Source organism: Scomber scombrus, chromosome 11 (genome assembly GCF_963691925.1).
Source record: "Scomber scombrus chromosome 11, fScoSco1.1, whole genome shotgun sequence".
Taxonomy (NCBI): Eukaryota; Metazoa; Chordata; class Actinopteri; order Scombriformes; family Scombridae; genus Scomber; species Scomber scombrus.
The window spans coordinates 10393617-10417179 of NC_084980.1; the positions used below are offsets into that span (position 1 = coordinate 10393617).

A 23563-nucleotide genomic window follows, 5' to 3' on the forward strand; every position below is an offset into this window, starting at 1 on the left:
CTGTGTTTCTGTCAGAACTGGCCTTTGTGTTGTGGGGACATGCTGTGATGAACCCATTTCAAACATGGGGGGGGGGGCGGGATGATGATGACTACTCCTTTAACTATGTGTTTGTTTAAAGCATAAAGCCGGCAAAATTCAATATTTTTCTTGTTGTCGAAAACTTCCATTAGAAGACCAAAAACAACTTTGATTTAATCCTTGTAATTATTTTTTACTGCTGTTTGGGTAATTTAGATAATTAGATAAAACTCCACTATGGCGCTCCATCTCTCTAGCTTTCAGCTTTTAATCTACCTCTGACCTTATGTATGTGTCTGCCTGTAAATTTCTGTTTTAAAGGTTTTGGGCCAATCAAGCTGCAGATGTTAGAGCCTGATCCTGCTTTACTATCTACATGTATGTGTAACAGACACAACAAATACATTTCAATACAAAACAAAGCACCTAAAAATAGGCAAGGAATGAGGATTTTATTTTACAAAATATGAGTGAATAGAGACAAAATCCCAAACCTCAGCAGATTGTAATAAGTTACTATTCAGAAATTGTGTTCTTACTCACATCAACATAGCCTACTACAATACAAACGATTTAATTTCAAAGTGACATTTACTGTCGATGATTTGAGTGGATCCTTGACAAGATTTTAGTTGTTTTTTTAAAATGTGTACTCTATACTGGCTACCAAAAATCCCAACAAGTATAAACATACACCAACACAACACCTGCAAATTTACATGCTGCAAAATATTACACCAAGCTGAATCATACATGACAGACAGTGGCAAGACATAGCTGCTGTAAAGACAGTGCAGGGGCTAAAGATGGAGTTAAAGTCCGTCTAGACGTAGTCCTTGTCCGGCTGGCCTGCAGAGCGGGATGGTGGGTAGCGTGGAGATTTTCCTGAGCCCCCGCTGGAGCAGTTACAACAGAGGAACCCCCCTCCTATAATGATGAGACAGGCAGCTCCCCATCCAACGTACAGGGCGCTTCCAAATTCAAACCTGTGAATGATGCACACATCACATTAAGTTGAGATATTGAGAGAATTTACCTACATCAATTCAATATGATTCATATCAACAACAAACATCCGAGCTGTTACACAAGAGAGCGTCTGTCTCCTGAATGACGTACAACTGCAGTAATACCTGATAATTAGTGTGAAATGGCAGAAGAAGGCAACCTCACCTTGAGTTGGTCGGAGTAAATGGGTTATAGAAATCCTTTGCTATTCTGTTGCCATACCAAGACGTTCCCACCAGAGCAAGCAGACCTGGAAAACCACGAGCGGGAAAACTATTTCACTACAAGCTAAATCATGTTCAAGCATCTTTGTATTATAGAGGTTGAAACAAAACATTCATTGTGGTCCATCTTCTTTACATAAAAAAGCCAGTTCTGATGTTCAGACAGTGTGTGTTCTTGCATGTGTGTGTCTGAATGAACTCTGACCTGAAATAATGAAGATAATTCCCCCAGTTAGAGCCACTTTGCCCTTCTGCTGTGGCTCCTCTGCCAAACAGGTTGTGCACTTCATACCCACCGTCGCCACCAAGATGGCAATGAAGCACAGCAAGATGGAGCACAACATCAGCCCTCGAGTGCCCTGTACAATCCCTGCAGACCGAGGTCATTTTATTAAAGCAGGTTTTAAACTGAATCTGTAAAGTTATTTACACCTTCAAAATGCATTACAGACAGTGATAACACCACTATTTCTTATTTTAAAAAAAACATCTGGGTGGCCACAATTAATTCAGACTTATTATCATGATCCATATAAATAGCAAATCACTTAGAATATAGTTAATTAATCGCCATATGAGTCTCTTAATTCAATGTCAGTGTACCTCTTGTTGTTTACAGAAGGCAGGGACACAGATAACATGAGTCACATCCAGCTGACTGGTACTCAAGATATTCCTTTGAGGATATTTTTAATCTGAAGGATGAGCATTTTATTATATATAAATTATAAACCCATTTACATTTCACATTTTACACTATCAAGCCCAGTCTGAAAACTTAATATCCTTCTTATTCATTCTATGTCCTTTGTTCAGTCTGTTTTTCTTTGATCAGCAGGCTGCTGGTATTTGACTGACATGTCTCTGCATGCATGAGGTCTTGTAGAGAGAAGAGGGCACTTTCTTACACCTCTAGGGGAATTTGAATGACCACAGAACTTTACATACTCCTGTTTTACATTGATGTTTTAAATCTCTAAAAACCTTTCATAAATCAGTTGCATGAATTTACTGTTAAACCAGTTCTTAATATCCCTTAAATAATGCACCGTTCATGGTGACATGATCCATTTATTTCCCACATCCAAACATTTGTATAGGAAGAAAATTTACTTCATAAACAATAATTATAGGCTTATCAGTAAACACTGGTGATGTACTATAATATGTTGATATGTGTAAGGGGATGTCACTGTTAAAGGCATGACATGTAAACCAACATTACCTGGTAGTTGAAGAAGTGAATCATACACTTTACACTGAATTTGACCCGTGCTCTGTGACACACAGGACTTCCACAGCCCTTCATACATCGCCTGGGCTGTTATGATGTTGTCTCCTGCATATGACGAAGCTTTCCACTCCACCATGACTGTGGATGCTATGGAGCCAATGAAGCCCAAGAAGGCCAAAGTGAGGCCAAGAAGCTGTATTCCAGCGTTGGCCATTGTTAAACCAAGCAAAGTAAAATGGAAAAAAAAAGTTTTAAAAAATCCTCCAAGTTATGTAGAGATTGAAAAATCCCCAAAACAACTTCCTTGTTGTAGTTACTGAGGGTTTTTGGCAGGGGGATCTTTTCCCAAGCAGTGCTGACTACCTGTGCATTTTGAGTAAGCTGGAGGGGAGGGAGGATCCAGGAATACCATCACCTCTGTCTGAGGTGAGGAGTAAGAGTATGACACCTAGTGGAGGTAATGGTCTGCTGCAGAAACTCTAATGACACCTGAATCTCCAGATTTCAAGTCTTAGTGGGAAATCCAAAGCTGATGTCAGTTTCTGTTCATCTCAAGTCTGCTGTACTTACAGAGCCAAATAAATGAAAGATGTAACTATTATATGAGACTGCAACTAACGATTATTTTCACTATCAATTAATCTGTCAATTATTTTCTTTAGTAATTTACTTGTTGTTTGTTTTGCTGGAACAAGGTCATTTCTGTATTATTTGAATGATTTGTATGAATTGAGTGGACTATCAAAATAGTTGGCAATTCATCTCTGCTTAATTGACTAATCAATTAATTAATTTATCATTGCAGCTGAAATGACACATAATAAAAGATGATTCACCCTAACCCTTAAAATAATTTAAATGACAAACTTTATTTGGACACACTGCCTTCATCTCAACCACTGAAAATCCATATCCAAATACTTTTTATAATTGAAATTGTCACGGTCATGTTTTGTGAGATGTCAGATTCATGTTTCATGTCACTCTGTGTAAACTACTCTGCGCTGCCATTTTGGCCAGGTCTATGTCAAGATTGGTTAAATAAATAAAATAAGCACATTTATCAGTAGAGATTGGAGTAGTTGTACTAGTATTTGTTATTTCTGACTATATAAATTAAAACTGGAAATAACTGGAAAGAGTGACGAAAGCACAGATCTGTTTGTTTTGTTTTTGTAAACAGTGACTCAACTCTGACAGACTTTTGCTCAAACTAACCTCAAAAAAGCACCAAAAAACGCATTTCTATCTTCTATACATGTATACTGTAGTTATGTATCATACTGTAGCAACAAATAAAAGTCAACTACGCTGTTCTTTTTGTGTGCTGATTTGTTGAATTACAGGAACGTCTGCTGATCTCAGGAGGATCTTTTCTGTTGAGAGCAAATTAAAGCATGACAGGAGCTGGCCACTGACCAAAGGTTTTGTCTTGCCTAATTCGGGATTGTTGTGTCGTGAGTACTCTCAGTCGGCTGGCTCAAAGATCCATAGGGAAATTAGTGTCAATGCTGCTTGATCCTTGTCAAATAAAGGTATGTTGAATTTAATTTATTTAAATAAGAGAACACAGTTGTTTTTAATGATGTGACTTATTTGTCAGATTTAATCATGAGTGCCTATATACTCTTATGTCACAACAATGTCAACTTTGATTTACTTTCATTCTTAGAAACTATTTTCATGTTTTGACAGTGAAAATGGACAAACAATCGCTCCTGACTTTGCTCCTGCTGCTGCTTCTTTGTCACAACGGCGACACAGAGTCACAAAATGCTTGTCCATACAAATGCCAGTGTTTCACTCCTGTCCAAGTACTGTGTGCTGATGAACGCATGACATCTTTACCCAGAAACATGTCCAAGCAGGTCAAGGACTTAATCATAATGACATCAGCCGTGGCTTACCTGTTCCAGCACACCTTAGAGGATAGCCCCCAACTCAACAAGCTTATCTTTTTAAACAATGGCCTGCGAAGCATTCACTCTCGGTCTTTTGAGACTCTGACAGAGCTGCAGGAGCTGGAGATCAGTGGGAACCCCTGGCTGGAGAACTTATTTCTGGGGACTTTTTCAAAGCAGGGAAACCTCACAAAACTGCTGCTCAACTACAACAGGTTTGGGACTGTGCTTAATGGCATGTTTGACTCCCTTAAAAACTTACAGACTCTGCAGATGAGGGGCAACATCCTATCAGATCTGCCCACATTTCTTTTCCTGAACCTGCATAATCTGCGCATCCTGGACTTGTCCCAAAATAAGCTTGAAGTGGTGAAAAAAGAGACTTTTTCTGGTCTGGCTAGACTGGAGATCCTGAAAATTAACAACAACCTCATAAGCAATATTTCATCAGACACATTTTACAATGTTTCTCAGCTGATAGAGCTTAACTTGGAGGGGAACAAGATATCAGAAGTTGCTGATGATACCTTCTCTGTGTTAACCAATCTGAGGGTGCTGAACCTCCGTGGAAACCTTCTTACAACCTTCAGCGATAAAGTGTTTGGATCAGAAGCTTCAAATTTAATGGAGCTGAACCTGAAAGGCAACAGGCTGACACAGCTGTCCTCTCTAAGCAGTTTGACTTCTCTTACTGACCTCATCTTGTCTTCCAATGAGCTTGCAAACCTTCCTGAAGACATTTTCAGAAATATTACAGCCCTGGAGAATCTGGACCTCTCTGAAAACCAGCTCGCCTTCCTGCCAGAAGTGATCTTTCATGACCTCTTAAGCATCAAAACAATTCACCTCCATAAGAACAACCTGAGCAAAGTGGACGCCAAACTGTTTAAGGACCAGATGCTCATTCAGCAACTATACCTGTCTGACAACCAGCTGGAGAGTCTACCGCTGGGCATCTTGGACCCGTTTGTCCTCCAGCACACTATGAGACTGCATGGGAACCCCTGGAAATGTGACTGCCACATGTGGTATCTGCATGACTGGGTACTGAAAAACAGCCAAGACGTCGAGATGCTTGACAAGGTCCTCTGTGAGAGCCCGGGTTTTCTGAGGAAACAGACAGTCGTCTCCATTGACAATAACCAGCTGTTGTGTCGGGTGTCTCAGGATGAGCTGCCTGATCTCCGCAGCTGCAGCCTGCAAGCTTCCATTGACACCATGACCATCAAGTGTAAAGTGAATACATTTTCTCCACTGACTGTGAAAGTACAGTTTCAGGAGGATGACGGTAGTGTTATGGAGCATATTTTGAAGAGTGAGTTGGCCAAACATTCTCAATGCAACAACGAGACAACAATTGAAGGTCCCGTTGAGTAGATTTCCACCTCTATCCAAATTTACAAGAATTTGTTTATATGAATTTAGTCTTTCCTCATACTAAGAGTCACATTTTGACTGTCAGAGTCAATACTGTAAACAAACCTCTAACTCAGCAGCTGATAACCAGTATACATGAATGCTGCTGAATGATAAGAGGGGTGGATGAACCTTTTCTTACAAGGTTCAAAGTTCAACCAACAATTTTTTAAGATCCTGTCAGCGCTAAAAGGAACTGTGAGTAACATGTTAATCATCTGCCTACATGTGTTTGGATTGTACTGTGTTTAACGTCCAGTAGATGCCTCTGGTTCTCCTCTTTATGTACACAGTGCATGACTGTCTTCAGCCTTCTTGATAACGAGTGAGCTGAGGTCGCAAGGACAAGGAAGTATCATCAAGAATGTTTGACTATTTCAATACAGGCTGTGTAACTTGAAATCATCAATACGTTTTGGAAAAGCAGCACATGTTAAAAATGTCAATAAATTCACTTTTACCATTTAGAAAAGGCAGGAAACATTGTCTGTCCTAAAGGCAAAAATATACAGAATTCTTGCATCATTTGATCATATGGTTTTAACACATAAACTTACTTTCTTTAATCTGGAGCTTTTGTAAAAAAAAAAAAATTTAAAAAATTAAAACTCTATTTTTAAAAAAAAAACTCTATGGAAGACAAATGCAAAAGAAAGGAAAATGTGTACAAAGCAATGACAAGGTTCACACTTCAGAAGATTTTTTCACCTGAACATTTTAACACCTTAACCACACCATTCACCCACCCTATTTCCTTCCATCCATCATCCCACAGTGAGTAGTCAATGGTGAAAATTAAGTTCAAATGAAGCAGGAGAGTGGACTAAAGCAAAAAAGAAAAGAAAAAAAAGTGGAGTGGAAAATTAGTGGTGTATTTATTTTTTAAGATTTTTACCTTGAAAATATCTAAACAGATCAAATTGCAGTAATTTATAAAAGGTGTTCATTTCCAGTAACACTGATAAATATACAATTTATAAACAGTTTCTTGACTTTGCTAAGTCTTTTTCGTCAAATTCAGAGGAAGAGAAAAGATGATAAGTGGAGCTGCAAGAATTATGAAGGACTTCAGAGCTTCTTTAAAAGTTGATCGAGAGCAGTCAGTCACCATCCTCTGAGACTCCCCTCATCAACCCATTGCTCCTCAATACTGAGAGGGATGATAAAGAGTGAGGGTGCAGCAGGGAGGAGGGAAGCCTCAACACAACAAGGCACACAGATGGCTACACCTTGAATGCAGCACTCTAACCCACAGTTAATAAGGGTCAAAGGCCAGAGGGTCGATTGGGTCCTCGGTTCGAGTTGAATGACATCACAATTCAAATGACAAAAAAGGGGTGGCTGTCTTACTTCGAGAGTTCGGAGGGATGGCCTCAAGAGTAGGTAATCCTCTTGACCAAAACTGTAGGGTAAACAGAACATTTAACATTTAAAGTACAGAGCTGTTAGCTAATGAGCACCAAGACATGTGGAAGTCGTTAAATGCATGTTTTTTTTCAGTAAGAGCAGAAGGGTTCACAGTTAATAACATATAAATTATTTAGAACAGATAAAGAGGAAACTGAATAGGAGACAAACAAACCACCTTCACCTAGAAATATGGATGAAATGTATTATTTTTAATGATTGCTATTAATAAAACTGAGTGCTATGATCCCGACTAACGCCATTGTGAAGTGATTTTTTAATTTATAATGGAAAAGAAAGCTTTAATCTATATACAAAAAGAAGTCAACTTGTCATTTTTGCATTGTAATTGTTACTAACAGTTTCTACATTTCTACATTTTAGCCTCCATTATTAGCTAATTGTTTTGGTTCAGCCTCACTGCTTTCATCAACTGTTTGTTTTCTACAAAAAAGCTGTGAGCGACTAGCTTGCGAACAAGTTCAGCATTTAGCAGCTATTTTTCTTGGAAGTTTTTAGAGACTGAATCAGTGCTAAATGGGGAAGAACAATATAGACTTAAAACCATTATGTGGCCAGAAACTTGACTCCAAAAGAATAATAATGTTTCTCCGTTTCAGCTGGATGTAAAAATAACAAACTGTTTGCTAACCATTACCATATCAGGTGATGCAGGTTTGAGTTACATTAGCGGTTTTATGCAGAATTTTGTGCTCATTTAGCTGTATTTGTATAAATGAAATCACTGAAGGGTCCAGCATGGTTTCAGAGGTTAACAGAGTTATCTTCAACACCCATCTGTCAGTATCCTTAACTGCCAGTTACTCTTATTGCCTGGCAAACTTGCAACAGCAGTGTCTGAGTGCTTTCCTGTGAGGCGGGATGAAAAGCAGCTCTTACCCCCCTGGTCAGAGCCCATCTCTGTCCCGCTTAGTGGGCAGATAGCGTTGGACACCACGCTCCACACAGCAGCTCTTCAGAGGGGAGAGGAAAGAACCAGAGGGGAGGACACGTTATCTGGTGAGACACACAATGTCCAAAACAACACAAAGCATTGGGGGGTTTCCCACAGAGTTTAGAGCGGCCGGTGAAGAGGGAGGTGGTGAGGGCAGTGCAGGGTCCTCAGGACAAAGAGCAAAGGTCATCTGAGACTCAGTGCCTGGACAACAATTCAAGAGGAGAGGTTTTGATCTAAAAATGTTAACTCATTTCCGATCAAGTTGTGTGCCACGAATTTGATCACTCATAATGTCATATAGTAAACAAGGGCTAAAAACATAAAAGTAAATGGAATTTTTCTCTCTACTCTAATTATCACGCTCCTTGTTTTTTCCCCTGCACCACGTAAATGAGTTCAGCCATTCGTGAAATGATAACCAACACCAGTCATGTCTATTAGATCCTCTCTCTCAGCCAATGAGAGGGTGACACACATCATCCATGATACGATGACCCATACATCTCAAGAACACAAATAGGCCATTTTGCACACTCAAAATGTGAGCCTTTCCTACAAACAAGAGTCAATACCCCTTTACCCTTCAGTGCACCCAGACCCCCGGGTGGAGGCTAAATTGGTGTTGCTGACCAAATTAAGAACAGCTGACCTGATGTTGGTGTTAAGTGGACAGGGAGATGTCACCAGAATGGTAATCTTTTAGCATACTGGTACATTGCCCTTTGTCTTATCCTGCCTATTGGAGGATAACAAGAGGCTATAAGCTCCTTATCATGACATTACAATTATCGAGCATGAATCGGGAACTATGGCCCTCTGGACCTTGCTCTCATATGGCTATACTTGTTTTGTTCCCAGCCCCCCAGATGGAGAGGTTTTTTATTATGCATGCTTTCAGCCCTTCATTGTATATTACTAATCTTTCTAGTATGTTGAGCCATTGCATGACCTAGCAGTTACTTGCTGCAAGACAATTGAAATACCTCCCACACTCCAACTCCCAGCAGCAGAAGTAATTTCTGAAGAGGCGTTTGTTTCACAATCTGAAGGCGTACTTAAACAATTCCTGAGTGTATCTTACAAATTATGGTTTAGTTCATCATTTCAGTCATGATTTCATGGAAAAACCTTGCAGTCTTGGATCCATGTATCAAGAGAAAATCTCTAAGTAATCTAAATGCTAGAGTCAAAATTATTTTATTGAAAAAGTAGTTAATAGATTTTAGTCCAGATGCTCTGCAGCTTGTTTCCAAAAGGTAAGTAGCCAAACTGATACGTCAGAGTTCTTCCTGATCAATCTAAGATCCGGACTAAGACCAAGTAAGTTTTTTTAAAGGACTGGACAATTTTCTATTTATTTCTTATTGTCAACACACCTCATACACAGAACCAAGCCATCGATGAATTCATCCTATTTACAAGTGTGGTGCATGTATCCAAAGCATCATATTCCTCTGTTATTGTCCAAACCATTGCAATGGGTGACATGTTCCTTTCCCCTGAAGATTATGGTCATAGTAGTTTAGAAATACCTCCACAGACTAATCACACCAATCACATTTTAAATCCCTGGAGTGTATTCCTTCTATGGCAGACATGTGTGTGCATGTCTGGGAATACATCTCTGTTGACTGAGCTTCAGTAGCTTGTTGTGCTACATATCACAACTTCTTGACTTTGTACTACATTGTAGATTTCTCAAAGAACTTGAGTACATTTCAGTATAAAGTCAATAGGATGTGATATGTAACACATTAAAAACTCTGTAAACGCAAACATGTTTTCAGGCATTACACAGAACTAATCTCTGGAGCTGTTTCTAAACAAACTACCTTGAGCATAATCAGTATGGTGAAGGAACATGTTAGTGTAGCGATGTGCCACACTGGTGTATTTTTAAATGTTTTTGGACATTGGATGTCTACGACACAGAGAAATAAGATATATCAGGCTTTGGATACACAAACACAATATGAGTTCATTGTTCGCTTGGCTCTGCACATTAGATTTCTTGACAATAAGAAAAATATATAAATATCACCAGCCTGATCCTTTAAGATGAGCAATGAGCATCGGCCTAATGGATTTTCACAATCTGGCGACACAAAATTTGTCGTTTAGGAAAAGTCTGGTTTATTTTGGATACACGGACAATACGAACAACTATCACACCTGTCACAAACCATTTGTGACCAGGCAACAGTTTAACTAGATAGTCTAAATCATTTCTACAGTATGTGGAGGTAAAACCAAAATTAATATATAATAGAACCAAGAGTTGTAGAGGGATGTTGATCACTGAAAGTAGACCTGAGAACAGGAAAAACGTGTCACACATTCTTGCTCCATATCTATTTCTCTTTCATTCATAACGTTTCAGCCCAGGAAACAAGCACTGGTACGTGGTATAGGCCACACCCCAGTAACACATCAGACAGTGATTACATAATCATGTTCCACCAATGACAAAAAACAATCAAGAGCCCTTCAGCGAGTCAAATCTTTCAACAAACAATGACAAGAATTACAGCCAATTAACAGTCTCCACATAAAGTAACATAAACAATCGGGTATAGGTGTTAAAGTAGCTGAGGCTGGTACTGATTGAGGAGGAGTGTTCCAGGTTGGTCTCTCAGATTTTTACCTCTTTTATATACCATGAGAGACTACTCATTCAGATTCAAGTATATGCAAATGTTTTGTTATTATTCCCTTTATTCCCTGTCCATTTTAAATGACAGAAATTCAGAACATAACTTGAGGTATGTAAAACATTACTTTAACAGCTATCGCTGAGGGCAACTGTTGCTGTGGTTAATGTAGTCAGTTTTAAACATCATCTTAGAGGTAAAGAGATCCCTATAAAAGCACTTATTTTATGTCACACTAAGTCGGCCATATATCTCATCACTTGCCCTTGTGGTAAGTCATTGGTCATATCATATAAATGTATGTAGATGTAAAAATATGAATAAACCAGTCACAGCACATTTTGTTGAACTGAATCATCCAGTTTCCTCTCTAAGATATATTAGTATTTGAGAAAGTACCACTCCCTCCAGGAGGAGATAACTTGGAACTATTAGATCCACTATCTGAGAACTCTGTCATTTCATGGATGAAACTTGAAGTGTTTCCTGTAATGTACCCTTATTTATTGAATATTTAGATTTGGTTGTTTATGATGTTTATCTAGAGCTGATATATCTATTAGACATCTATTCAAAATGTATTTTTAAACATATTTGAAAAACAAAAGTTATGTCAGAAATAATCCCTCCTTGCACTGGAAAAATGTGTGTGCTTAAGCCCAGTAAGTACATCTTGAAACTGATGGAAATTCAAATAATAATGATGTTTGATCAGCTGACTGCTCCAATGTCTCGCCTCAGTGACACTTTCTTTAGCAATGATCTCAACAATTAACTTGGTGACTACAAAGTTATTAGTACCACTACAAAATTACAAAAATAAGACCCATGTTGTAACAAACTAGAATTATCCTTTAAGCCTCCTTTTATCATTTGGAGAACTCTTCCAAGTTCCCTCATTTGATGCCTCTCACGTGGTTTTTCAGTGTTGCAGAGTTAACCAGACTTAAAAGTTACAGCTGTAATGGGAGCATCCGTATTATGGGGTGCTTGACTTTGAAAGGACCCCTGCAGTGAAAGTGTATCTTTATGGCCCTCTTCATAAGCCTTCATGGGCATATGGCCAAGAAACGCATGAAGCCAAAGAAAACAAGACCCCCACCCCCATCCCCGACATTCAATACAACATGTCTTTTGAAGATGCGATGACTCGTGATGTATTACCAGTGTTAGTTGGTTTTAATGCCACACCATCAGCACTCTGTGCGGGTCCAAAGTGATAAATTTTCTACTACCAGTGTAATGGTGTCATGTTGATACTAAATCCAACCCCGGAAGCTACACTTCCACCAGTATGTTGCTTGGTTTTTCAAAAACAACCAGCTAAATCAAAAAGGGATGAATTGGAGCAAAGGGACAAAGAGCATTGTTCATTCACCAGTGATATCAAGTGCATAATCTATTCATTAGCCTTGATGTGAACCGCTTTGGACTACTTCGACCCCCATCAAGCACCATAACAAGAAGAATACTACGCCGATTCACCCACAGAGGCGGAGGCGGTGGAGGTTTCCGGTGTGTGTCAGAGGGAACCTGTCACTGTTGTCACTGTGTTTGTGAGAGGAGGCCATCAATCATGGAGCACAGCGAAGGGGCACACCCATCCCAGATCATGTTTACCAATCTCTGCTTTACAAGGTTTAGGAAAATTGGGCATCTTAACTGACTGGGGAGGGGCAGGGAGTGGGCATAACAAACCTTTGGACAAAAGATGGAGGGAGGGAGCCAACCCCAGTAAACAGTACAAATTTCCTCAAGAATGGCGGTCATCTGTTGAAGCTGCTCCATCCAAACCCACTCCAGGTTCTCCATCAGATATAGTACTGATAGAGGCAACCTGTCAGCACTTCACAGCTCCTCTTATCTGAAGAGCACAGCCTGGCCTGAAGAGTTCTCCAAAGCCTTTAAAACTAGGACCTTTGGGAGCGGCCAACAATAAGCCTTCTTTAGTACGGTGAAAGTGACAGCATGGTCCTCTCTTCCCCTCCTCCCAGCTATTAAACCTCTTCCTGGATAAACAAGGGGAAGGCCCTTTATGAAGATGGAGAGGGTCACAAAGAGAGGAGCCATTGAGCCCCTGAGGGGCCCGTCTTTGTTTTTGTGTTTCAGAGGGTCTTCTCAAAGGATGCTCTGATAGGGGGGAGCTCTATTTTGTCTTTTAGTCCTCCTTACTGCCAGTCTTCCCTCAGCTGTGCCAAAACAGAGATGTAAACTTAATCGACTGCATCATTTGCACAAAGTGAGGAGTTCTAATGACTTCTGGAGTGACAGAGAGATGAGTATAATGACTTGCATTTTTATGCTGAAAGCCAGTTTATATTTATATATATATATACATATATATATATATACATTCATGAGTGCAGAAAATGTATGCATGTTAATCTGCTTTTCAAAGACACTTAGAAACATATTGGTTAGTGCTTTATCTTTCATTATCTGATCCCTTAAATTCCGTGAATATTAAAATAGAAATACATGGTCATGGATTGTGTAAGTCTGTTTGGCTCTGGAGGTGCCGCTGTTTGATGCTGTCAAAGGGAGGCCCTGTCTTCTGGTGATGGACTGCCTAGTCTGTTGATGGGTTGCCAGATATAGGGCAACATGCTGTTGGAGCTGCGTTGTCTCAGGAGTGTGAATGAGGGGCACCTGTGACCTCTGGTCACGCTTTGCATGTGGCCTGCTGTGTGAGCACCACGCTCAGGACACACGCTGGGACCGTCAGCTCGTCAACTGTCCACTAAATAGACGATATGACTGCACTCACAGATGAGACACTGTGCAAACACACACTTAATGTACAAAAATAAGAGCAAGGGTTCAAATAATTTTTTATCTGATTCACTGTCTGCTTTGTAAAAAAGTGGGATAATGGGAGCAGTTCTCTTCAAGTAGCAGTTTTTGCAGGGAAGACACTTCAAGAATTTTCTCTAAACTGTGATTACAGTAATCATTGAGTAATACCAGTGTCTAACTCAGTCGTGTCTTCATTTAGCGCTTTCAGTTGGTTCACAATTCATGCCATCTATTTCAACATGATTTCCCATCTGGCAGGACGGGAAAACAGCCTGCACGTGTCAACAGACCTGCTCTGCCCTCCTGACTGGGCTGGCAGCAGCCTTTTGGGCCCAACATGACCTCTCAGGTTCCTTACCTCATTGAGGAGGTGTTTATTTCTAGTGAGAAAACAGATTTCCCTGTCGCTGCAAAAGGGATGATCAGATGGGACAAGGCAGAGATGAGGGGGGCTATGATTAAATAGCTGCTGTGCAAGAGGTGTTACAGTTATTGGAACGGGTCTGCCATGAATCAAAGTGTATCAGTGTATTAAAGTATATTTTAAAGGCAGGACAGGTTCACCTTCTAAATAAATGGACACCAACATGACTACCTGATGGATGAAACTTATGAGGCAGTAACATGACAAAAGTGTAGTAAACATCATAGAAACATTTTATTAATCTAAAAAAAAAAATACAGTGCTTTTCAAGAGCTTTTAAATGAATTTGTTGCTCACATATCAAAAACAGAGAAAATCACAGCAATTATCAGGTCCATAGCATCTCCCAAAGTCCATATAACAAAAACACAAATGTGTGTAAACATCGGTCTCTCGAAAACATTTACAAAATGTACAAAAATATATATATATATCACTGTGTGATAGTCCTTTTTTTCACCTAAAATCAGTTGAGCTGAGTTCCTACCACGGTCTCCACACAGAGTCTGAGGTGGCTGGGGGTGCAACAGGTGACATGTGATGGCTGTTTTGTGCACTCAGAGGTGCGAGAGCTGCACTGGGAACAAGAAAAGCAAACTGTCCATCCGGCGTTGGCACGACCTGGAAGCCACCATACAGCTTCATCCCTTCTGGGGCAGCTTGCAACGGTGAGCCACTTTTGCAAGGCATCTGTGGGGCAGACGCAGCTGGAATCTGTGTCCCAGTTTGTCCGAGTCCCAGTGGGCCTGGATGAGGTGTGTAGAAGTTCACAGCATTGATCTGGGTCACGCAGGCCGCCAGGTGGCTGAGGAGTCGAGTCCTCACCTCTGTGTTCACACCTTCACTCGTGGACAGGAAACGGGTGACCTCTCCAACGCACTCACTGTAGCCCGCTCTGTATTTACTCAAGACGGATGGGTCTATATTCACAGCAGCTGTAGAGGGAAATACAATTACATAAATCATAAATACACTGATCAGATAGATAGATAAATAGATAGATAGATGGTATACATCCTGAAAAAGAATATTACAAGATATGGCTATGAAGAATATATGAAATATTATTAAATATTTATTAATACTGCTGTTTTAAATATTTATTTTGCCAGATAAGTCTTGTGAAATCTCTTCCCAACAGTAAACATGTCAGCTGTGGGTAGGCAATAAATATTGTAAGACCGTGGGAACATATTTACCATCTAAAGTTAAATATCATCATGATGAATCCAGAAATAGTGTTCACATACCGGTCATCTGGAGTCGTTGCAGGTTCCTGAGGTGCTTCACAGTCATCTCAAGGATGTCCGCCTTCTCCAGTTTGGAGTGTCTGGAGCTCTAAACATGACAGTGGCGATTCGTTTTTAGATTTTTTCAGTATTTTCCCCCGAAATAAAACAAACATTATCTAACTAGACTAGTATTAAAAAGTTACTAGTTATCAGTGCATCTTACGTCTGTCTTGAGAGCGTCCAGGATGAGGGTCTTCAGCTGGCCCAGACTCTCATTGATCCGCGCACGTCTCCGCTTTTCCATGATTGGTTTAGAAGACTTCAAATGAAAAAAAAAAAAAGTTTTACTCTATGTTCAACATTGAATAAAGAGTTGCTAAACAATTTAAGAAAAATAAAGGCTCAGATACCTTTCTGCTCTCTGTCTGAGTCCGGGGTTTTTCAGGTGTGGAGTCGCCACTTGCCGGGGTGGCAGCCACAGCACATGGAGATGTTCTTTCTAAAGTTCCGGCTGGCATCTTCAGATTTACAATTTCCAAGAGTGAAAAAGTAAAAAAAAGAAAGAAAAAAAAAAGACTAATAAATAGCAGGAATGCTGCACAACATTACACAAAGAGTCCTGTCTTCTCCTGGCGGAACCACAGGAGCAGTTTGCTGATGACAAATGTCTGAAGTGGCTTCTGTCTTCGCGCCAAGGTGATATCCAGTCCGCTCCTGTTTGCAGCTCCGCGTGCAGGTTTTATTTATAGAGCCCGAGACTGCACGCGAGCGGCTCGTGTGCGAGTTCCCTAGGTTCCATCACTCTGCCCAATGGGCGTGCGGGACACGGCGCACGGGAGGCGGTGGGCTCGTGCTACAAGGCGCTCCCATTGGCTACCTGTCAGAATGCAGAGAGTCTGTTTCACAAAGAGGAGTGAGGACAGAGTTTAATATGAGCAGAGCTAGTTCTCCTCAGGTGTCTGTTCAGTATCACAGCAAATTATTGATTATTGATTGATCACTGCAGTCAAGGGAGAGCATGGATTAGGTTGTCGGAATATTTAATCATGTGTAAAATGTAGCTAATAAATGGAATATTTTGCTCTAGTTTTTTATTTTTATTTTGGAAAGGTTCGTTATTTTGTCTACATTATTATTATTATTATTATTATTATTATTATTATTATTATTATTATTATTATTATTATTATTTACATCTATCAGTAGCTGCCACACCTGTAATTAAAATAAGATAAAACCATTAATCATGGTGGTTAAATCATGTCAAGAATGAACTGTTTATGTCGATTATGTAAAAACACTGTTACTGTCTTAGCATCACAAATAAAATGCATTGGAGCACTCTTTTTGTTTGTTTGTTTTATTATTTCAGATTGAATTGTTTGGATTTTTTGGCTCTTGGTCAGAAGATTTATGTCATCACTGTGGGCTCTTATACCTTGTGATGCAGGCATGTGTCATTATTTTATTGGGTAAATTATACAAAAGTTAAAGGTTTGAATAATTTTTGATCCTTTTAACATTGTCGTTGCAATAATGTGCAATAATTAATAGCTTTAGCTACTATTTTAAACCAAGTTGTAGTCAGTATTGCAAACATTTCATTCATTCATTTTACAGCACTTGAAGCAGATGCTTCACAGATTAGTCTACAGCGGTGTAAAGGAGGCAAGACAGACCAAACATTGTTTTTCTCAAAAATGAACCATCACAAAAAATAGGGTTTTTTTTGTTTTTGTTTTTGTTTTGGGGGGGGGGGGGGGGGGGGGGGGTGTTTTGTAGTTTAAACATTTTTTTTTTCTTTTTTAAAAAACAGATGTAGATGTCAACTTATTTTATTGGTTTTCACTTCCACAAAAGCTGACATGATTTTGAGTTCCACAGCGATAAAGTTAGGGCTGTTTGTCTAAAAGTTAAAACTGATGGGTTTGGAGGTTAATTAACACTCACATCATTTTTTATTTTTACACCCACATAGTTCAGTTCAATTTAAAACTGTGCTCCATTGTCTGCAACATTTTTTTCCCACATCATGTTGAAATACAATATTTTACAAGTTGTTTAGAGAAATAGCTTCAGTGTTTATCTGTTAGCACAGAGTGCTTCTCTTAGTGTGTCTCTCCCTTTTCTGCACACACAAACGCACACACACTTTTTCAAAGGGTCGATGAGTGCTTCAGAGTTTCGGTGCAGACCTCATCTTCTGACACACTCCAGGCCTGATGTCCAGTGAAGAAGAAAATCTCTGACACACTCAGTTGTCCACTCACTGCTGTGAACTCTGACATCTCTTGTCTGTTATCAGAGAACTGAGAACAGCAAACAAAGCTGAAGAGTTACTTCAAACCCTGTGAAGATCGACTATAATAACATGGGATTAGTGACATCTACAAAATGTTTCAGGTGACTGCTATCTATCAATTTGTTTTTTGTCATTTATCTACCAATGACTAAACTGTCATCGTCTTTTGTAAAAAAAAAAAATATATATTTTCATAAAAAGAATTTAAGATAATTGAGCAATAAACTCTAAACAAAGACACATTTACAGAGCAAATTCTGCAGACAAGAGTTCAGCATATGGATCTTGAATATAATTTATCGAATAATTAGTTTTGTCTTCAGGAAGCTGTGGCATCATTTCATCTCTAATTTGATACTTTTATAGCTACCCAAAATGTACATGAGATTGAAATACAGAATCAGCCACATGTGAGTCACAGGTGCTACAGAACAACATAATATTGTTTCATGACAGAAAGTGTAGAAAACCCTGTATGAACATAGTACAGCGTAACAAAAGCACAGAATTTATTTAATTTTTCATGCAGATTCATCTTATCTTACTGCTTGTGTTTGCTTGACTACGATCACAGTTGCACAGAACATTAGAATAGTTGGTGTGGTTGTTTTGTCAGGGATTAATCAGGATACAACACTAAAAAAAATATTTTAATGACAATAAATTTGTTGAGATAGAATGAAACAGAATAACTCCTCTGAGTCTATTCATTTTCTCTAACGCTGTGGATTCTTTTAAATCTTCTTGGCCCTGATTTAATACATAACAAAGCTTATGTCAATCATCTTCATGAGTTTGTTTTGTTCATTTAATTTAAATTGTATTTTCTCTTCAGACTCTCTAATTTAAAAACAATGTTATTTAGCTGTAAGGCTAGTTTAATTGTTTCTCATACTTAAGCTCTAAAGCAATTCTGATTCTGATTATTAATAGTCATAACAGTAGTGTGACAATTAAATGCCATACAAGAAAATATTAAAACGTTCTCAAAAATACAAGAAACCTCTTCTGATCCCATAATAACCGTGCTTAACATTATTGAATTGAACCATTAAAATCCCAGCGTTAGAGCATATTATGCAGCTTGTAACACAGCTTCAATGATATATGTAAACCAGACCTCTCTGTCTGGTTTATCTTCAGACTCCTCTGTCCTCCCCGATAGACTTCAAACACTCTGTAAAGCTCCTAAACCCTCAGAGGTGAAATGACCCCAAAAGCCAGGTCAGTGTTTGTATCCTCTCTGTGTAATCAAGACAACTTCAAGCACCACTGGCTTCTTGACCCAAGTCTATATTAAGTTAAGTCAAATTAAATCAAGTCAAAATGAGTTGGACCAGTTATGTAACTAATTGTAGCATCAGTCGGAGTGACAAGTGAGATATTTTTCTCAGTGTGATCTTAGAGGGGTTTCGTGTTGTGATATGATGACTCAGTGTGTTATTTTCATTGGCAATCAAGACATTCCTATAAATGTCTAGAGTCAGGGCAAGACAAAAAAGAGGCTTTTTAAGTTTTATCAAGTCAAGATTTTAGCCTGTAAGAAGGGCTAGATTTTTTTTTTGTTCGGATTAAGCACATATTAAAATGTGCCTCTTAATTGCTCTAAAATGAAAAACCCTTGCTGTAACCCACTAATGCACTTAACTCACATACAGACAACACCTCAGACTGTGCGACCGCTCGCCTGGGATCACATTAAGCGCTCAGTTTATCTTTTCACTGGATGATTTAACAAGATGCTTCTTTAAGATAACCTGAGGTCCCTCTCACAACAGACAAGGGGGCCATGCAACAATAAATTACGTCCTATCAGTTCTGTTTTCAGGGATCCTGCTGCTCCCTTACAAACGACCCTTTATTGTGCGGGTGGTGATGTAGACATGAGGTTTACAGCACAATCCTGATCTGTATCAGTGTGGGAACCCAGGGATGGGAGGCACCAGCTGAGGAAGGGTTACAACGCTATCAAGGTCCAACATGTGACTGATAACCACAAGTTGAGTGGAAATGAGGGCTGGAGGACATCAATTGTTGTGGATGAAAAGGACTTCTGCTCATGTTATGGAGATACATGACAGATTGCAAGGTAGAATTGACAAAAAACTGTAAGGAAGTTAGGATCAGTCTCTTTGCAGTGAGAACAGCCATTTGCCAGTCGCCACTCTTTTCCATCTTCACCTGGTCTGAAAGCTGAAGCCCCTGCTTTCTCCTCCAGTCACCACCAACGTTGGCAGTGAAATGGCCATCCTCATCATCAAATACTGCGAAGGTTCCCTTTCAACTGCTGGTATGAAAACATCTCAGGCCAGGAAGGGTGGGCACAGACAGAGGGGATCACTTAAACATCTCATCCAGCGCTCTGCTCGCTCTCCGCCCCCCCCCCCCCAACCCCCCTTCTCCCTTTGAATTCCCCCCTTAAAGAGGGAAGGGGGGCCCTCCCATAGCAACTCCCAGCCCCTGGCTCTGCCCGCCTTTTGTCCCCCTCCCCAACAGCAGTTTCTGCTCCAGAAGCCTTAGACAAGGCCTCCATTAATTGCGGGCCTGTGTGGAATACACGTGGGACAATGGGCCCAACAGAGTGTCCGGCCCCCAGACAAGGCTGGAAACAAGTGGTACAGGAATCCGGCAGAATAGAATCGTCCTGGCTGATGTCACTGAATACATTTACCTACCTCAGAGTGCATTCACTCCACGCTTTGTTTTATTTGGACAAAAAAAAGAAGGGGTAGGGGGAGGTAGCCGTATCAATGGAGAAGAGGAGCTGGAGGGGGGGCTCAAGGATGGGAAATAACTGGTTGTCATGGTGACACGCTGAATCAAAAATATGGTCGAATTTAGTGGAGGCAGAGATGTAAAAAGGGTAGAGGGCATTAGATTAAACCCTGCGTGAGATAAGAGAAGGCTGAAAACAGAGGTTTAGTTTTTTTGGTTTATTCAGCCCTGTTTATACGGCAATAAAGAGTGGATAAAGAAGCAAGAGATTAGGAGACTCATCTAGGCTCATGTTTGTCAACAACAACCTGAGCAGTTTCAAGTCAGCTTATTCCAAGTCAGTACACCAGCCTCGGAGGGGATGCTTAGCTATGGCAAGTGAGGCTGCGGAGGGAAAGGGGGACCATAGCAACTGGTATTTCTCCGTTCCTAGCAGCATAAAAACCTGCCATCTGTCACCTAACGTGGGCTCTTTCTTAAAAAGCCAGCATTTAGATCTTCAACTTGGAGGCAAAGGCAATGAGACTGAAGTCTTATTGAACTCTGGGTCTCCGTCTTTGAAAAGGGAGCCCAGTCATCGCCTTATCCCTCATCAAATTGAAAAACGCTTTTTTTAAAGATTCTAAGAGAGGCCTCACATTTAATTTTTAAAACCCAGACATGAAAGTGTTCTTAAAGCACATTCAGCAGTGGAAACTCTTTAAAGGACTAGTTAGCATGTAGATTATATGCATTTCAGTGCATTGTCAAAGTATCTAAGTGTATTTACATGTTAATATGTTCAGGGATACTATCGTCTTGAAAAGGTGTTGGGGGAGGTTGGTTAACTGTGTATTTTCTCTCTTTGCACCATGGGAATGTGATTTTCTTTGTGCCATCAAGGTTCAAACACATTCCTGTAAAGCCATGGATATTATGAGCATTGATTCCCTGCAGCAAAACAACCTATGAACCTGTTGATCCAGCCTTTAAATGCAGGCTGCTGTCCACAAATATACTGTATAAAGTTAAGTTTTGAAGTTAGATCTGTTACTGTCTGATGAATAAAGATCATAGAATTGGTTCTTTTATATAAATGTCAAGCCTAAAGAGTCCTGCTGATGCAGCGCCATGTGGTGCTTATCCTTATTCAGCTTAGTCCATATCCACAAGTGTGTTTACGTTGGGATTTATGAATGTGAAGATGGCCCATTCTTGCCACTCAAGATGACTCACAAGACCAGCGTTTTGGCCACTTACGCAGTGAAAGCAGCCTGGGGGATGCCCTTTCAGCACTCGAGGACCTCTGGCTGAGTCCCCTTCACATGGGAGATCAGCCTCACTTGGGAAAATGTCCCTGCTCTTTACGGGGAGCTGTCCAGAGGGATGGCGTGCTCCTTGTCCCAGGGCCTCCCTTCTTCACCTGCCGGCTTAGCGCTCATCACTTATGCACATAATCCCTGGTTAGTGCATGTGATCCACCAGCCTGGGCCCGAGCCCCTGGCCCCGAGCCTCCCCTGCTCACATGCTTGCTGGGTGGCTCCTGGGTGGCCATGGCAACTCTCATCTTCTCATGACAGTTAGACTTCAGTCATGGCTCTAAGTCCCTCTTCAGTCTCTGTGCGTCTTTTTCTGTCCCCTGCTTTCTGTCTCCTAAAGCCCTCCTCTGTTTGTGCATTGCTCTATCTATGGCTCTCTGTGTCTCTTTTCTCCCAGTGTGGCTGTTCCCATGCTTTAGCCCAGCTGAGCCCGAGAAAGCGGCTATAACTCAGCAACACCTTCAGGAGCCGCAAAAATACATCAGTGCTATTCTTATGCCAAATTTAAAGACTGGATTCACCCTCACTGCAGATAGTAGACCAAATGAAGGCCTGACCTCATTTTATTGTGGGTCTAATCTGTAAACTGAGATTGTAAGATACACTTGTGAACTTCTTTTCAGTGTGGGCTCCGCAGGCCTCTGAGAGCAGATCATCTTACCCCAATGCAACCCCGCAGCCTCAACCATTAGTTTGTTTAAAGTGCTGGATATCGCACGGGCCCTCGGGGAGAGCGAGAGAAGCAGCCCAGCAATGTTGTGTGGCCCCACACTAACAAGTGTCACAGTGATCCGAGCTGGTCCTCCCCCTGTGTGAACGCCATGTGAGAGGCGGCTCCATCCATGCCCCTGCCACCTCCGCACAAGGCCCTCCATTGACTTCTAACCTGTTGAGGGACCATGGGAGACAAAGAGCCGTGGGGCGGGGCCCGTCCCTCCGACAAGCCTGTGAACAAACGTTAACACGGCTGCAACTGTCCACCCCCTGAATCACTGAATTTATTGACCAACCACAGAGCCCATTCAGGCCTGGAGGCACTGATAAAGGAAAGGGACAGGGATGCCATGAAGGCCCAGGGAAGGAGCCCATGCTTAGAGGACAGGAGGGAGGAGAAGGTCTTTGTGACCGTCTGGTGGGTCACAGACCTTTTACCAGACGTGGGTGCTTTTGTGTCATCTGTAAAACGAAGCGAACCGTAAGTGAGCATCAGGTTGGCCTTGTGTCCTGACTATTAATCAAGACGAGGGCCGTATGAGCATCCAGCAACCTTTAGAGAAGCTGCAGCAGATTGGCGTCTGCCTGCAAACTACAGATATGCTAAAGCATGTGTGTTTATCTATAGTTAAAGTGTAAATGTTACCTTGAATAACTGCCTAAAATAACAACTCTGGTGCAGAAAAGTGTGCTACAGTGGCCACCACTCACAACATATTCTGAGCGGGGCTGATTGCTCTGTGGGAACCATTGTCAGTAAAGAAACAGTAAACAAAGACTGTGTGCATAGTCCCAAATCTTGAAAGTACACAGTTCAGACAAAAAACGTATGGGCAAAAGAGAAAGGAGATGAAGTCCAAAATGTTTGAAATAGCACACGTCTGAGCGCAAGCTTGAGAAAATCTTTTTCACCGAGTAGCTAGCTGTGAGGAAGAAAGGCTGTGTGTTTTAGCTTCTTTATGTCTTTCCACCAGTCTCCATCTGTTGCTCCACCGATACAAAAGGAATACAGCAGAGTGTACACAAAAACCCATATTGCTTTGTGGAGAGGCAACACTATCCACGAAACTACATCGCAAACACGGATCGAAAGCAAGACATCCCGGCTCTGTACACATCAGTGTTTACCGAAAAGATGATCCGTGCAAGTTGGAGACACACATGAATTCATGATGCCTCCTCATCCTCATCATGAATATTCCCAAAAAGGCTCTTCCCTGATCTGTGGGAGATTCTTTTCTTTTTGGTACAACCGAGGACCC

General features: G+C 40.7%; 3 protein-coding genes across 3 annotated transcripts; 1 reads left to right on the top strand and 2 right to left on the bottom strand.

Moving 5' to 3' along the window:
- Positions 1-844: 844 nt before the first annotated feature.
- On the bottom strand, positions 845-2701 carry cldn1 (claudin 1). The gene is made up of 4 exons (XM_062429059.1): positions 2479-2701; positions 1459-1623; positions 1195-1279; positions 845-1007 (listed from the first exon to the last, which is right to left on the bottom strand). Exons 1-4 carry the CDS (start codon positions 2699-2701, stop codon positions 845-847), a joined length of 636 nt encoding a protein of 211 aa, XP_062285043.1.
- Positions 2702-3888: 1187 nt separating this feature from the next.
- zgc:153913 (carboxypeptidase N subunit 2) lies at positions 3889-7464 on the top strand. The gene is made up of 2 exons (XM_062429390.1): positions 3889-4022; positions 4183-7464. The coding sequence occupies exon 2, from the start codon at positions 4188-4190 to the stop codon at positions 5763-5765; it is 1578 nt and encodes a 525-aa protein (XP_062285374.1). The 5' UTR covers positions 3889-4022; positions 4183-4187; the 3' UTR covers positions 5766-7464.
- A 7059-nt stretch (positions 7465-14523) lies between these two features.
- LOC133990743 (transcription factor HES-1-like) lies at positions 14524-15962 on the bottom strand. The gene is made up of 5 exons (XM_062429145.1): positions 15884-15962; positions 15683-15848; positions 15496-15591; positions 15291-15378; positions 14524-14975 (listed from the first exon to the last, which is right to left on the bottom strand). The coding sequence occupies exons 2-5, from the start codon at positions 15788-15790 to the stop codon at positions 14524-14526; spliced, it is 744 nt and encodes a 247-aa protein (XP_062285129.1). The 5' UTR covers positions 15791-15848; positions 15884-15962.
- Positions 15963-23563: the final 7601 nt, after the last annotated feature.